At 40.4% G+C, this 17,113-nt stretch overlaps 1 protein-coding gene across 4 annotated transcripts in view; it reads right to left on the reverse strand.

Moving 5' to 3' along the window:
* The window catches only part of dop1b (DOP1 leucine zipper like protein B), a 150,884-nt gene that overhangs the window by 31,798 nt on the left and 101,973 nt on the right, over nt 1-17,113 (reverse strand). For all 4 annotated transcript variants that reach the window (XM_043701242.2, XM_087992537.1, XM_087992538.1 and 1 more), the window contains 10 exons: nt 16,891-17,079; nt 16,117-16,242; nt 14,729-14,866; nt 13,562-13,617; nt 12,522-12,626; nt 10,204-10,270; nt 9,964-10,108; nt 6,057-6,139; nt 5,154-5,263; nt 3,374-3,523 (listed from right to left, as the gene is read on the reverse strand). In XM_043701242.2, coding sequence (XP_043557177.2) covers nt 3,374-3,523; nt 5,154-5,263; nt 6,057-6,139; nt 9,964-10,108; nt 10,204-10,270; nt 12,522-12,626; nt 13,562-13,617; nt 14,729-14,866; nt 16,117-16,242; nt 16,891-17,079 — 1,169 coding nt within the window. The remainder of the gene's footprint in view (nt 1-3,373; nt 3,524-5,153; nt 5,264-6,056; nt 6,140-9,963; nt 10,109-10,203; nt 10,271-12,521; nt 12,627-13,561; nt 13,618-14,728; nt 14,867-16,116; nt 16,243-16,890; nt 17,080-17,113) is intronic.

Raw genomic sequence — 17,113 nt, forward strand, 5'->3', positions numbered from 1 at the left:
GAAGCACACTAGCTTTCGAAGCGACGCTCCTTCATCACGTGATTGTGGAGGGCTCGATCGTAACATAGAATTTATAGCAAAAATTTGCAGTGTGATGTAACTGAAATTATACATTGAAAAATTGATTGTCTGTTAAGCCTTTCAGCTGTTAGAATACAGTGATAGTTTCACTTCTTTCACATGTAAATCACAAAACCCTTTTTTTTTAAAAAAAGTTGCATTCTCGGGTTAGCTGTTAACAATGGTGATAGCTAGACAATATGTTGAAGGTGTTAGCCCCCTGTGATCTCTGTCTCTGACCTGATGTTTAGATTGATTCTAAATTTAAAAAGTGAGATAACAGAGTTCTACATGAATGTATGCAGTTTTTGAGCAAAGTGCAATGTAACTCTGCAAGTACAAATTCACCACACAAAACATGCGTGTGCATGTGGGTCTTTGTCTGTCTATGTGCGCGTGTGCATGTGGGTCTTTGTCGGTCTGTGTGCGCGTGTGTGTGTTTGTGTGTGTGTCTGGAGTGGGGGTTGTGTGCGCGTGTGCGCAGAGTGTCTCAAGTCTGTGAGAAGGTGCATGTGTGCGAGAGTGTGTGTACCTGTGTCCGTGCGAGAGTGTGTGTACCTGTGTCCGTGCGAGTGTGTGTGTACCTGTGTCCGTGCGAGGGTGATCACCTGTAATATCCATTGAGAGGAAAACAGACGAACAAAGCAAATTATGGCAGCATTACAGGGCAGCTACTTAGATAGAAATAGCCAGATTGGGGCAGAAAGGGACAAAGTATACAAACATGGAAAAACAGTAGTAATTAGAGTTAAAGGGGGAGAAATGGCAAATTCAAATGGGTCTTTAGTTCCATGCATTCAGTATTCAGAAAAAAAAATTAAACAGCATAAATAGAGGTTCATGGGTATGATACTAAAGTGATTACAAGACATGGTTACAAGGAGCAAAAAGAGCAATTGCTGGAAAATTTCAGTAGGTCTGGTAGCATCTGTGAAGAGAAATCAGAGTTAATGTTTTGGGTCCAGTGTTCAAACAAATGGTCACTGGACCTGAAGAATGAACTCTGATTTCTCTCCACAGTTGCTGCCAGACCTGATGAAATTTCAGCAATTTCTTTTTTTTAAGTTTCAGATTTCCAGCATCCACAGTTTTTTTTGTGTCTTGTGGTTACAAAGAGATCAGAATGGGGAACTAAAACACAATGGTATGGGACTTTGCAAAAGGTTAGGCAAAGCAAGAAGTGTGGTGGGGTAACTTTGTTAGTAAGCAATGGATGAAAGCAAGAACTTTTTTTGCAAGACAAAAAACCCATGTACAGCACGGAAACAGACCCTTCGTTCCAACTTGTCTATGTCAACCAGATGTCCTAACCTAATCTAGTCCCATTTGCCAGCATTTAGACCACATCCCTCTAAACCCTTCCGATTCATATACCCATCCCGGTGCCTTTTAAATGCTGCAATTGTACTAGCCGCCACTACTTCCTCTGGGAGCTCATTCCACACACATGCACCACCTCCTGCATGAAAAAGTTGCCCCTTAGGTACCTTTTAAATTTTTCCCCTCTCACCCTAAACCTATGCCCTCTGGTTCTGGGAAAATAACTTGTCTATTTACCTAACCATGCGCCTAACCATGTGCCTCATGATTTTATAAATCCCTAGAAGGTCACACCTCAGCTGGTGAAAGAAAGAAATGACAAGGTGAGAAAGAGACTGTTGGCAGTAGTCTACAAGCCCCTAGGAGTATTAGAACAGAGAATAAGTTGAGGTCTGTAGAAATAATATATTATTAATCAAGGGTGAACTTAATTTTCACATATCTGGGATAGTTTCAGAAAGCAAAATTTTGTACATTTAACGGAGAATTAGGCCACTGTAATGTGTAACAAGACAGGTTTAATAAATAATCAAAAGTAAAACATCTCCTGGAAAACAGTGACCATGAAATGAATGCTAAACTGTACTACAGTAAGAGGGAGAAACTTGGCTGAAGGGGACTGGGAGTTATTCAAAAATAGATCAAGTGGAAAGATGATCCAAAGAGAGCCTACGGAGGGATATCGACAGCTTAAGGAAGTGAGCAAAAATGTGGCCAATATAATGTAGGAAAATGAGAGATTATATACTTTGACAGGAAGAATAGAACAGCCAAATATTATTTAAAATAGAGAAAAACTACAGAAAGCTGCAGCAGAGGGGTGAGAACCTTTGTGTATAAATGACAAAAAGCTAGCATAGTAGGTAATAGGAAGGCAAATTGAAGTTTCACCTTTATTTCAAAGAGACTGGAGTATTAAAATAGGAAAGTCTTGCTCACACTATACAAGACCACATTTAGAATATGGTTAAACGTTTTGGTCATCTGATCTAAGGGAAATAATACCTGCATTGAAGGCAGAAAAAGTCACAAAGTTGATCCCAGGTATGGAGGGATTTTCTTATGAGGACAGATTATGTAGGTTGGGCCTATACTCATTGGTGTGGAGTAGAATGTGAGGCGATCTCAATGAAAGATAAGATTCTTCAGAGGTTTGACAGGGTAGATTTTCCTTGTGGGAGAGCCTTGGACCAGACGGCAAAATCTCAGTCAGGGATCAATGACTGAAGACAGAAATGAGGAGGAATTTCTTCTCTCAGAGGGAAATTAATCTGCAGGTTTTTTTTTAAAAACCACAGACAGCTGTTGATGCTGAGTTGTTTAGTATATTCAACAGTAAGGTTGACAGAAAAGGGAAATGGGGATGATCTCATTGAATGATGGAGCAGACTGCACTCACTTAACCTATACTTCAAAACACTGCTGAGAAAAGAATGCTTGAGATTTGAAAAAAAAAACTAAAAGCCAGTAAAATTTTAGAATCTAGTGCATTCAATATCATTGGAAAAAAAAACAAAATAAGGACGATAGCAAGAGTAGATTGGAGCAAGTTGAATTAAGTCGCCAGATTAGGGAGGAGGGAGGAGGGAGGAGGGAGGAGGAAGAGAAGAACCTTGAGGCCACAGACAGCTAGGTGAATGGTCGACCAAACTAGGCTGCTGGCAAATCTCTGTATGGGGAATATCAGGATCACAGCTCAAGCAGTAAGAGGCGGCACAAACCTCAACAGAGTTGAGTCAACTAGAGACAAAGTTAACTTGATGTCAGTTTTGGAAAATGCACCCATAAATAGTCCAAAAGAATTGTTAGAGTGTTGCTTTTGCAAACAGTAACTAAAAAAGCTTAATGTAAAACACACACGAAGCATTTTGGAGGAATATCAGACTATACTTTGGCAAAACAAAACATTAAGTTCCAAATGGAATTATAAGCCCATTTTCAAAAACTAGTGCAACCACCTGAAATACAACAATAAAATATACTATTTTCCTACTGGTTAATACAAGACGAGTCCATCTGGAAAAAGAGTGGATCCATGAAGAGATCAAAGACTTCCTTTTTCCACGCTCTCTTGGTGTAAGCATAACCACTCAAACTACTCAGTAACTGAGCACTGGCTCGAAAACTTGGGATGTTGTACTCACTGAGGGGAAATGAAAAGAGGACAGTTTCAGAACATAGCAAATCAAAAGAAAAACTAAGTAGGACATAATCACTACACCTAAAATCTTCACAGGTGAACCAAAACTTATGCATCCACTTCAAAAAGAATATACGCACATTTTCCATTCTTATCTGAAAAAGCTTCAAGATCAAACTTTTGTCAATAAGTAGTTGGCAATGGCCTTAACTAATAAATAGTTTTATTTTAAAGCACTTTTTAAAAAAAAAATCAAACCTATACAAAATGTCAATCTTACACTACTAAAAGAAGTTAAATTGGCGAGAAATGATCTACAACTATTTAATATCTCATTGTTCCTTATGTGGAGACAAGAGAATTTCATCTAATTTGTTCAGTGTTTGTGACTCTTGTGTTAAACTTCCCTTTGTGTCATACATGGGACAAGTAAAGCGGCCAATTTAGTGTCAATAAGTGCTAAGTGCTAAAACTAAGGATGAGTTTTGTGGTCCTTCATTATTAAAAACTATATAGGTTCTTTAAACATGTATAAAATCTACACAATGCAAAGTTGTGCCATCTTTTGTAATGCTGTTTGAAGTTCCGTCACAAAGGAGTCAAATCTTCAGTAGACCAAATATTGACAAGTCAAAAGGTAATTAAATACATGCCCCTGCTTTTGACTTCAAGGCTCCTGGTTGTCTAATTGAGCTGAAGAAAAGGTCACTTCCACAACTCTGGAAAGCAGCAAAAGTACAGGCCCAGTCATGAACTCAAGAGTTTATTTCACCTTATGATAATCTCTCAATACAGCATCTGGTGCACTACCAAGGCTGTCTGCTCCCATCTTCAGGATTCCAATCTGTGACTCTTCCTCATCCTCTGCCACTAAAAAGTCTCATTGATACCTTGGTCCAGAGGATGGATATCTCAAACTACCAGCTGCCAGTCTCTTGGGGCTGGATTTTCTCGGCTGGGTGATGGTGCCAACATTCCAAGTCAGGAACCCAGAAGTATTAACTTAGAATATCACTGAGTTGACATGTCTTAGATACTTTGGAAATAACATGTTGCAAAGGGAGGTGTTGGGGGGGGGGGGGGGGGGGGGGGGGGGGGGGGGGGGGGGGAGAAAGAGAGAAAAAAAAAGCCACTGTTGCAGGGGCAGGAACACAACTTCTTGACTCGAGTCTCTGAGTCAATAATACTTTCAGAGTCATTTAACATCTCGTTTTGATGACAGTTCCTCTGGTGGAGCACAACTTGCGCATTTGGAACATCAGTCCTGTTCATAATTCTTTTTATCCTGACGTTGGCTTCAGTGAGATTCTGGATTTAGATCATTAAATCCAACTCCTCTAATTCTGATTGCAGACTCTGATCCATAAACTGACACTTCTGCTCACGTGAAAAATGGTGTTCAGTGCACAAGAACCAGAAGCTGAAAATGAATTTACCAACATGCATACAACACGGGCATCTATATTATTACTTTGACTTCACACTAACTGAAAAAGCCAAGAGAAAAGAAATTGGTTTGTTTTGATTCTATCATGAATTAAATTTTGATCGATTTGGTCTGAAAGCCTGGACATATGAACTCCCAACATCTTAGCAACTGATCAAAGCAACGATAGACATTTCATCTTGTTACCTGTGGTTTCTCAAATATGGGAACACATAATACAACAGCCTGGAGATGAGAGGCACTGCTTTCTCCTTTTCATCACTCCGATAAACCATATCGAGAAGAGGTGCAAGTACCTGAAAATTATTCCAAAAAACAAAACAAAAGCAGAAAAGGGAAGTTCAGATGGAGCTTACCAGAAACACAAAAACAGGACTTCATTTGAAACTAAGTACCGCAGACACAAAAAGAAATAAAACCACAGTGCAGATAGCAACACATCACTATAATTTGCAATAAATGCTACACAGATTACAGAGCTTAAACACTATTTTTAAGCTGCATGGTTTCTCCACCTGCAATAGATGGTCAACAGGTGAGCTAAACTGCTTACTTAAAGCCTGGTTATCAGCAGACCACCCAACATATAATTCTAAATTTAATTCATTCAGTAGAGACTGTATTATTCTCATTCGTGGGAGAATGTCAGCCATCATATGAGAGAATATGGAGGACAAACCAAACACATAACAGAGGAAACTTCTGGCCCCAAATACTCTTTGTATACTTCTCAAAAAAAAGTGTGAATGACACTTGCTGGGTTCTCCACAGTAGATTGTACTACCTATCTTTTCCACTGACTACAGGCAATGTTAAAACAAGCAAATCACACTTGGCGAGAGGCAATACCTTCTCAATGAATTGCAAATCATCCCAAGAAAGGATGAATAATGTGCCCGGTCTCGTGCTCTGGGAGCAGTGACACAGCAGACTTACATAATAAGTTAACTTCATTAAAAATATAAATGCAAGGTTGCAGAATGGACTACAAGATAAAGGCAGCATTTAAAATTTGTTGAGAAAGAATACAGTTGTAATTGCTCAAGAATTGTCCATGAATAAATCACACGTTTGCACACACCGACCTACCTCAGCCAACAAGGTTAGAGCCTGCACGCTGTATAACGAAGCAACTGCTGTTGATACCACAGCGGATGGTGGGGAGAACGAACCTCAAAGTGAAACAAAACAATACCTACTTTACTTTTTCACGTGACTTTTCAGTGCATTTCGCCCAGCCATTACAAAATCTCTAACTGTTGCACCAACAAAAAAAATCAATCCTCAAAAATAAAACTTAACAACTAATTATTTTACACAAATGAACAAGTGGTCGTGTGTACATCTGAACTGGACAACAGGACAACTTTCAAATAATGCAAAATACTATGGACACTGGAAATCTAAAACCAATAGTTTGCCAGAGAAACTCTGCAGGTGTCACAGCATTTGTGGAGAGAGAGAGAGAAAAAACATTTCATGTTTCGAGTCCAGTTTGACCTTTTTATTGAACTCACTTCAGAGTTCTGAAGTCATACCAGACTCGAAACGTTAAGTTCGTTTCTCTCTCCAAACATGCTGCCAGAACTGCTCAGTTTCTCCAGCATTCTTGGTGTTTGAATTGGAAAACAATTGCCCATATATTGGTGAACAGAATCTAAGCAATTTTTACAGCAATACAATAGTTGTGCAAGTTATTTGACATTGTATGGCAGCCCACAACTCATCTTATTGCGTTGTGCATGTAGCGATCTGCTGGACATCGGAACAAAAGTTGACCGCTCAGCCCTTCATGTCTGCTTCACTATTCTAGATCATGGTTAATCACCTCCCTCAACATCACTACTTTATTCATACAAGAGCTGCAGGTGTCACTGGTTGAACCAGCATTTATTGCCCAGGTGGTGAGGCGAATTGCTTTCTTGAACTTGGAGTTAGGAAGGCAGTTCCAGGAATTTGATCCAATGACAATAAAGGAATACTGATACAGTTATAAATCAGGATTAGATTAGATTAGATTCCCTACAGTGTGGAAACAGGCCTCCCGGCCCAACAAATCCACACAGATCCTCCGAAGTGGAAACCAGCCAGACCCATTCCCCTATATTCACCCCCGACTAATGCACCTAACACCCCACAGGCAATTTAGCATGTCCAATTCACCTGACCTGCACATCTTTGGATTGTGGGAGGAAACCCAGAGGAAACCCACGCAGACACAGGGAGAATGTGCAAACGCCACACAGACAGTTGCCTGAGGGAGGAACTGAACCCGGGTCTCTGGCGCTGTGAGGCAGCAATGCTAACCACTGAGCCACTGTGCCGCCCCTGGTGAATGACTTGGCAGAAAACTTGTGATCCTCGAGTCTGCTGCTTTTTAAATGGTGTTTCATGTGTTTGGAAGGTGCTATCAAAAAGGTACCCTCATGCTACCTCCGTATCCCTTTGGTGTCATTAGTACCTAGAAATCTATCCATGATTGAGCTTTTGCCACACAGTGGTAGACAATTTGCAATACTCAATATTCCATTGCAATATCACAATTTTGTATTAAAAATGCAAATGTCTAATTAATCTAAGCCATAGAAAACTGGCCAATTTATCAACTTGATTTTCTCTTCAGTAGAAACACTTATTTTTCCACAATGAAATTGCGTTTAGCTCCACTGTAACATAGGAGGCAAGGTCAACTAGCAAATGGCTCAGTGGGCAACATGAGGAAAATCGTGAGCATCATAAACACAAATCATTCTTCTTGCTGCTGAAGTTGAAGGTGACATATTCTGCATGTGTAAAAATCAACCAGTTTTCTGACTTATGCTACATTACATCCTCTATTCCTGAAGAAGGGTTTTTGCCCGAAACGTCGAGTTTCCTGCTCCTCGGATGCGGCCTGACCTGCTGTGCTTTTCCAGCACCACTCTAATATAGAGTCTGGTTTCCAGCATCTGCAGTCCTTGTTTTTACTGAGCTAAAACACAATCAGAAAACTCTCCTCCCAATGTTGTTCATTGCCACCAGCAGCACCTGATCCCAAGTGGGAAAAGATGCTCACACAGTCTCACAGTAAACAGACTCAGACTTGACTATCTGAATAGATTTATTACATGGTACTCAACCTGTTGTACGATACCAGAGTTACAGGATGACCTGAGCGGGCACGGTGGGTCAGTGGCTAGCACTGCTGCCTCGCAGCGCCAGAAACCAGGGTTCAATTCAAGCCTCGGGCGACCGTTTGTATGGAGTTTGCTATTTCACCCAGATGCTCCGGTTTCCTCCCACAATACAAAGATGCACATGTTAGGTGAATTGGCCAAGCTAAATAGCCCAGAGTGTTCAGGGATGTGTAGATTAGGTGTATTAGTCAAGGGTAAATGTAGAATAATGGGAATGAGTTTGGGTGGGCTATTCTTCAGAGGGTCGGTGTGGACTTGTTGGGCCTAAGGGCCTGTTTCCACACTGTAGGAATTCTAAGATCTTTTGTGAGACAAGAGGCTGTACTCAAAAAAGTATACATTGCTGCCAGTGAAACTTTGTACACAACGATTTGTTAACTCATTAGCTCCTCTCAGGAACAGTTACTCTAGTCTCATAGCACAGACCTTTTGATTAGGTTAGATTAGATTACCTACAGTGTGGAAACAGGCCCTTCAGCCCAACAAGACCCGCCGAAGCGCAACCCACCCATACCCCTACACTTACCCCTTCACCTAACACTACAGGCAATTTAGCATGGCCAATTCACCTGACCAGCACATCTTTGGACTGTGGGAGAAAACTGGAGCACCCGGAGGAAACCCACGCAGACACAGGGAGAATGTGCAAACTCCACACAGTCAGTCGCCTGAGGCGGGATTTGAACCCAGGTCTCTGGTGCTGTGAGGCAGCAGTGCTAACCACTGTGCCAACATGCTGCCCTTATCTAGTGATGGCAAGTAAACCTTTCAGGTCTTAGCGTTTTTGTTTTTTTTTTAAAAAAACGTGCATGAGTAACTTTCATAAACTACACAGGATAGAATAAACAGAAGTAAAATGAGAATCCAGGCTGACTTACATCACAAATACATGTAATCGGACCAAAATATTTTGAGCCTCCCACACTATCACCTCACAAATTTGAGGACATTCTAATAAGTCAAGGAGATTCTATGAAGTGGGCCTGAATGCCAGACACTACTGCACTTTTTGTCAAGAGTGTGATGCTGGAAAAGCACAGCCAGTCAGGCAGCGTCCGAGGAGCAGGAAAATCAACATTTCGGGCATAAGCCCTTCATCAGGAATGAGACTTGAGGGTAAGGGCTGAGAGATAAATCGGAGGAGGTTGGGAGGGAGTTTGGGGGGGGGGGGGGTGGTGGCGGGCGGGAAGGTAGCTGGGAAAGCGATAGGTGAATGAAGGTGAGGGAGGGGATAGGACAGAGGAGGGAGTGATGGTGAGATCTGGAGTGCAGTGCTGAGTTGGAAGACTTGGACTGGGATAATGTGGGGAGGGCTGGGTGGGGGAGGGAAAAGAGAGAAGAAATGAGGAAGCTGTTGAAATCCACATTTATCTTGTATGGTTGCAGGGTCCTGCACTTTTGCTAACATTAGTCAAATTATTTTAATACACAATGACAGATTGATAAGAATGAATGATGGGAACAGGCCTGAATGCAGCATAAGCACCAAATGGACTGGTTGTAGCAAATGGCCTGTTGTTTCTATACATTATATTCCATGTAATCTATGCAACTGGGACCCAGTATCCTGGCTCAGCTTTGTTATAATCATAGGGTGTCATGATGCATCACGATAGTACAACATGTGACAAGGAAATTGGATTTCCATCTGATAACCAGTTGGCTTGGATGGCAACCAAGCAGGATATTGGACTTCCTATGTGACTGGCTAAATGACAATGAAACAGAGCATTTGAACCAACCAACCTAGAAGCTCCTGTTGGTGTTATATTAAGTAACTAAGGTTATCGAAATACAGTGCAGAGATGTAAAATATTCACCGTGTTCAATGACATCCGAATTGGTGTCCTCCAAATAAACCTGAGGCCCGGCTTTTACTTCCAAATTTCTGCTTAGCCAGCTGGTCTGTTCAAGTGAGGAGCCAACAACATTCCCTATGGCTTCAATTATCTTTTGGGACACCTCCTTGTAAAAGCAAGCATAAAATACTTCTAATACAAAATATAGAAAGGAGTAAGAAATTATTATAATCTTAATTTTAGCCACGAGTTCTAACTTACCTGCAGATCTTTCTGATCCCTTTTGCTTTCCAAATTTGGACATCTTGACATGAAGTCATTTAATATTCTACAAAGTACATTTAAAAGTTAAAGTATCAACCACATTGTAATAGATGGAGTTGAATTACTGCCATTCCAGAACACTGTGGTACCTGCATAACTTCAATGTTCCTTGATGTACTGCAACCAAATCTTAAGCCAAGACTTAACAGAAGCTGTTTATGTAGATACTTTATAAATCTTTTGTAAACTGGGTGTCAGAAGTAGTGACTAGACCATGGGCGAATAATGGATTCCATATGAACTGGCTTCTATGCATATTGTATATATACTTGTAACCTTTGGAAGAATAGGAGTACAGACCGAAGATGATGAGGAATGAGCACAGAGAATGAATGCTAACATGGGCTTTTAGTGGGCGAGGAGGACGAGATGCTGCCTTTTATCCTGTGTAATCCCCAAGCTCCATCTTTCAAGTTGGCAAGTTGTGACTCGTGAAGTACCACAAGTGCCAGGGTCTCATATTTATATTATCTCAGCTTGTTAACGATTCAAAAGGTGGGTTGGAATGCAAGTGGAGATTCAAAAAGAGGCTGCAAATAGACTGGTTAAACATTTACAAGGCTTTTGGGTGGGTATATGAATAGGAAGGGGTTAGATGGTTATGGGCCAAAATCTGGCAAATGGTTCTAGATTTGACCTCGGGAATCTGGTCAGCATGGAGTTAGACAGAAGGGCCTATTTCTGTGCTACAGATCATTATGATTCTAAGTCAGTGGGCAAAAGGTGGCAGATGTGAAGCTGGTCACTTTGATCGCTAAAATACAAAAAAGCAAAATTTCTTTTTAAAGAAAAAGTTTTGAAACTTGTAAATGTTGATTTTCAAGCAGAGATGAGTGTACGCATACAAGGAACACAAATGCAAGGATTCCAAGCAATTAGGAATGCAAATGGACTTTAATACAACAAAAATGGAATGCAAGAAGTCTTAATTGTAAGGGGCTTTGTCAGATCACACCTGATTGTTGTATGAAGGTTTGGGCTCTGCAATAAAAAAGGAATTTATACACAATGTGGAGGCAGTACAGTGAAGCTTCATGATTTGCTCCCTGGGGGAAGGCTGCCCTACAATCGGATCTGCATTCGAACAGTGACATACAATCTCCTTAAAAGATTCAAAATTATGAAGGGCTTTGAAAGGACAGAAATATAGATATACCTTCCCTTGGCTGCAGAATCAAGAACAAGGGAGCACAGATTCAGAATAAGGAGTGAATCATTTAAATCTTGATGTGAAATTTCTCCCCTCAAAGCCTGTGAACCATTAGGGTTTTATGGCCCCAGCTGGCTATAGATATGTCATTGTTGACTATATTTAAGACAGCAACAGACAGAAATTTAGTATTCCATGGGATGTGGTTTGGGGGGAAAAAAAATATGGAGTTGAAGCCCAAGGTCAACCCTGATTGTAACGAACAGTGGAGCAGTGTGGAAGATTTGTGGAAGCCATTTTGTCACATACTAAATGGGTGGAAACCATTTTGCGTCCTATTCAATGCCTTTCCTGAACAAAGCTAGTTTTCCCTGTCTGCCTGGGAAATGGTTGGCCTCACAGCTGTGCAAATACCAGATAAACAAATTTGTCTCTTTGCATGAAGCCGTTGTATACTAACACCTGCTTATCAGCTACTAACCATTGCGAGCCAGATGCTACATGACTGGGGCTAAAGTTATGCAAGTTGCCTGGTGCCTGCTTCTTATCCTGTAGTTAAGTCAACTAATTGAACACTATAAAGTCTTGTAAATCCTTGTAACCCGTTGGAGTGATTCAGGACCATCTGATCGAGCTGGTCTCCCTTTCTCTCCCCGCGATATATCACGAATAAACATGTTAGTACTCAAGGCTTGTGTGCGCAATTTATTCCAAAACAACTATTCTCCAACAAGGAGGCTGTGGATCACATTGATAGAATCCCAAGAGTATGGAAGCAGGCCATTCAGCCCATTGAACACACAACAAACTTGCAAACAGCATTGTATCCAGAGCCACGCACTTACCCTTTCCCTGTAACCCCATATTTACCACGGCTAAATCCACCAAACCTGCACATTATAGCACATGATCTCCTCCTGCTCATTTTTCTATTGTTTAATGAAGTCAAAGATAAGTTTTTGGTAAAAGCTATATTGCTCATCATAATTACTACTGAAGAACTACTTTAATGATGTTACAAAAAAATTGACTATTCAGAAATTGAAATAAAAATATTTACAAAATTGACAGATGATTAAAAATGAAAATAGTAATGTGTATTCACCCAAGTAACAGGAAATGCCCAGGTGGAGCTAAATTCAACTGAACGGATTCCTTTAACAGGCTAAGCAAAGATGGCAGAGTATTCTGTAAATTGGCCATGGAAAGCCTGGAATAAAAGACAATGAGGTCAATTATCTAACTTGTTAAAAACAAATTGCAGTAAGATTTGGGGGAGGGGAGCAGAGGCTATATTTGATCTTGGTTCCACTGAGCTGCTCATCCAAATCAGTTTCATTTGAAGTTAAATGGAGCTTCTCAGATCAGGGAATACAAACACAGTAGTGCTTCTCTCTCCACCAGCTCCTGTTAGCCACTTGAGGGAACAATATCTGTGTCCAACTTCATGACCTCTGATTGTTTAGAGGAGAATACTAGAAGGAGTGTGTTGACTTTCATTGAAAGGATGGAAATACACTTGACATTATCAACTGTGACAAAGAGAAGTATTCCCTGATTTGAATAATATTCTCCTTTATAATATTTTGGGTTTAGCTTGAACAATATTCAGCCAATTCAAAAATGCAAAATGTTGTTGTAAAGGATATAAGAATCTAATCAGTGGTGTTAGTTCTATATCAAATATAATGAATAGATGAGAATTGTATCCTACAGTCTAATGTACAAGTTTAGATCAAACTGAAATATCTGAATGCAGATTTTCAACTGACTGGCAAACACCAGGGTTGGACAAGGGTTTAGAAATAATGTTCACCCTCAAAAATTCACAGATTTGTAGCAATAATACACATAACATGTTATTTTTAAAATAGTTTTAATGGGAGTCAGTTAGCTCAGTTGGCTGGATGGCTCACTTTCATGAGTGTGATGGCAACTGCATGGTTTCAATCCCCACACAAGCTGCGGGTTACCATGAGAGACTCTCCTTCTCAACTTTTGCATCACCTGAGGGGTGGTGACCCTCAGGTTAATCCAACAATAGTGGTCTCTCTGTAACAACAGGGAGCAGCCTGATGCCCCGGTAGGATTTCATATTTAAATAATGCGTAAAGCAAATAAGAAATTTCTGAACAACAGAATTACCTCTGAAGTAACGCAAAACTGAACTGCAGCATTGGGATATCAACCAAGGTTGGTTTCTGGAAGAGAAAATTCCATAAGATATCCCATATTTTAAAACCAACTTTCAAAGGATTGAAACAACTCGGCATTTTATAACAATAGATTGCATATCTTTCAAGTTGTAAACACTGATAATTCAACTGATAACCTCAATTATGGTGAGCAATGATGCAGATTTGGTGATGTGGTGGATTAAGATTGCTGTTCTCAAACAAAAACTTGTGGGAACAAACACACCATAAATGATTTTAGCATTCTGACTTTAGGGAGGGGGAAAACAAAACAGAGGATTCTTGTTGTCAACCATCATTGGAATGACATTGAACCTGACAAAGATGATTGCTTTAAAATACAAGGGTGGTAGGCAATTCGAACATGAGTCAATGCCATGGAGAGTGGTGGAAAGGAAACCAAAAATTGGAGGTAACTGTGAATGAAGCAGTCTGGGTGTGACTGCCTACTTCAACCCAGCTCTCAGAGATGTCACTCCAGAAATGGGATTTGAGGTACCATACATTTCTCCAGCTGCAGGAATGACCACAAAACTATGGAGACCTCTAGCAATTTTGTGTCAAAATAATTAACCCAATAGATTCATCTTCAGATGATTGCTCTAAATTTCCTAACTGCTTTTTGTAGAGAAGTGTATGGCTTACTCTAACACCCACATACAAGGCATAGCGGAGAGAGAAAACCCTGTTGAAATTAGAGACCGACTTTATACCATCCTCAAATTTCCAATATCCTCTTAGATCATCAATCGGGAAATTAGCTGAAATTGTTCGCAATAACATGGCATCATAATTGAAGTTGCAAAGAAAACTTTGCATAAAATAAGCTCAAGTGAATAGGAGTTTTATTCCATTTTATGCATAAACCTCACATCTCCATCAGTATCTTTCAACCAAGGCTGAGACACGATGGCTCCCATTCACACCCTCAAGCTTTCTGGAACTAAACAGATGGCTTTGAATCTAGTGCTCTACTGCCTGGTGCTACTCTGTTCCAGGAGCAATTGGTTTTTATTTCAAAACCTTAAAACATACTGTGCCCATATTATTCCCTACTTAAAACACACTTTGCCAACAAATTGAATCAGGGCGTGCTACAAAGTATGCAAGGTCTTACTTCTTCTTTGGTTTGAGGTGGCTTCTTCACAACTTCCTTTATCAGTTGTAAAATACTGTCAGTATTGAGAGTGTCCAGTGCTTGGACCAACCCAACTAATGTTAGCTGAGCTTCACTGGCTACAGGCAGAATCTGTGTCTACAAAACAGAAGAGGAACTTCATTATAACTCAAATGTATAACATTTCAAATTACTAGCCCCTATTTCAATAACCAGCTGCAATTTGAAATAACAGCTTTCAGTTCAACACATTTTCTGTGTAATGGACTAATTTTCTGTGAAAATTTTGAACACTATAACAATTGATCAATGATTGAAATATTGACTCTGATTGTAATGAGCCAGAGGAAGGAATAGTGGTCAAAAGGCTAGGAAGAAAGATTGAGTTGGACTGCCAGGTAGAGTTTCAGTCCAACATATTATCTGAACTATAGCATTCTATAGGACTGTGAAATGTTCCCTCCATCAGGTACTGAAGGAGCAGTGTTCGAATCCTAGATTCAGGTTTTGAGCCCACTACCTTGATTCTACACATTTTAGCCATTTGAATCAGAAGAACAACTGCAATATTTAAAAAATAAGAAATGCTCCTGATGTTCTTTTCTGGGAAAAAAAACAGTAAAAGCAGCATATTTTTAAGTATAAGGAATGAGAATGAATTAGTTATGAACTGAAAACACAAAAGTGGTTGAGGGCAGGTTCAACCGATGAATTCAAAAGGGAATTTGACTGTTATCTGACAAGGAGCAAATGTTCAGGGATATGCAGAGAAAGGCACTCAGTGTTCATTCAGAAACCAAAGCAGACATGATGGACTGAAGGGCTTTCATTGGAAGTGTAACAAATCTACAACAGACCAGAAGGTGGGGGTTTCTGTGAACTCAATGAACAGGAAATATCTTCGCCATGTTGCCAGTGTTGGAGGATTTGAGCTACAGGGAGAGGCTGAACAGGCTGGGCTGTTTTCCCTGGGAGCGTCGGAGGCTGAGGGGTGACCTTATAGAGGTTTACAAAATTAAGAGGGGCATGGATAGGGTAAATAGGCAAAGTCTTTTCCCTGGGGTCAGGGAGTCCAGAACTAGAGGGCATAGGTTTAGGGTGAGAGGGGAAAGATATAAAAGAGACCTGAGGAGCAAACTTTTCATATAGAGGGTGGAATGAGCTGCCAGAGGAAGTGGTGTAGGCTAGTACAATTGCAACATTTAAGAGGCATTTGGATGGGTATATGAATAGGAAGGGTTTGGAGGGATATGGGCCAGGTGCTGGCAGGTGGGACTAGATTGGGTTGGGATATCTGGATGGCATGGACGGGTTGAACCGAAGGGTCTGTTTCCATGTTGTACATCTATGACTCTAAATGCACCTCAAATGATAAACAATTACCTTACCTTGGTTTGACTCAGTTTTTTGCTGATTTTCTTCTTGTTCCACACTGCTGCCACAGCTGCCATCAGATGGACACCCATCTGAGCAGCAAATGGATTCAGGAGCTCCAGAATTTTCTGTCTAAGTGTCTTTCAAAAACAAAATAGCACAGTCTGAAAAACAAAGAACTTGTAGCTCCAAATAAAAAAAGACATTTTTCTTTCCCTGCTCCCAATTTCATAGTTCATGGGCTGTTGAAATGACTTCCCTATCATAGCCATGATCTCTCAGTGGCTTTCCAACATCCAAAACGTATTGAAACTAATTGAGCAAAATAGATCAGTTACAAATGTTGGGAAATCCTCACCCTGAGTAGCAATCTTCTTTTAGTTTTCCAAAGAAAACAAGCCAAATAGCCCACAGAGCTTGATTTTACCAAAGCAGTGAGGTGCGTAATTAATGCCACATGCTCTGGATAATTTGCAGTATGGTGAAGAGCTCTTCAAAAAGTGCTAACATTGGGTCCATAACCTATATGTTGAATCGCCAGTCAGCCTAGCCCAATTGGACTGAAAATAATGCAGAACTTTAGCTACAAATTGGTAAAGAAAGCCCATTCCTACTTCCAGCTCATGCTACAGTAAGTGATATCAGTTGAAAGATTCTAATGGTATCACAACACTAACTGGATTGCCATTGCTGCACAATTATTGTCAAATTTTCAAGGATTAAAATTGAATAATTAAGTCAACCTCTCCCGATCGCAACACCTCAAAAGAAGGAAATTAGTCACTAACTCTGGTTGATTTAAAGTAAACAGAAGACGAGGTCTTGGCAGCATCAAGTGAACTTGCGAGCTTTCTCTGGGATTCATCTCTTCGAACTATGCCCCAGAGAAGTGATGTTGAGTTGATGATTAAAGACAATTCTTCAAGGATGGCATTCTTAGCATTCTTCATACTTGTGGGGTCACCTGTGGTTGGAGACTGGGAGAAAACACAGACCATATAAAAAAGACCT

The sequence above is a fragment of the Chiloscyllium plagiosum genome, unplaced genomic scaffold (genome assembly GCF_037043375.1).
Source record: "Chiloscyllium plagiosum isolate Xiang-an unplaced genomic scaffold, Cpla_swu_hap1 HiC_scaffold_12, whole genome shotgun sequence".
Lineage (NCBI taxonomy): Eukaryota > Metazoa > Chordata > Chondrichthyes > Orectolobiformes > Hemiscylliidae > Chiloscyllium > Chiloscyllium plagiosum.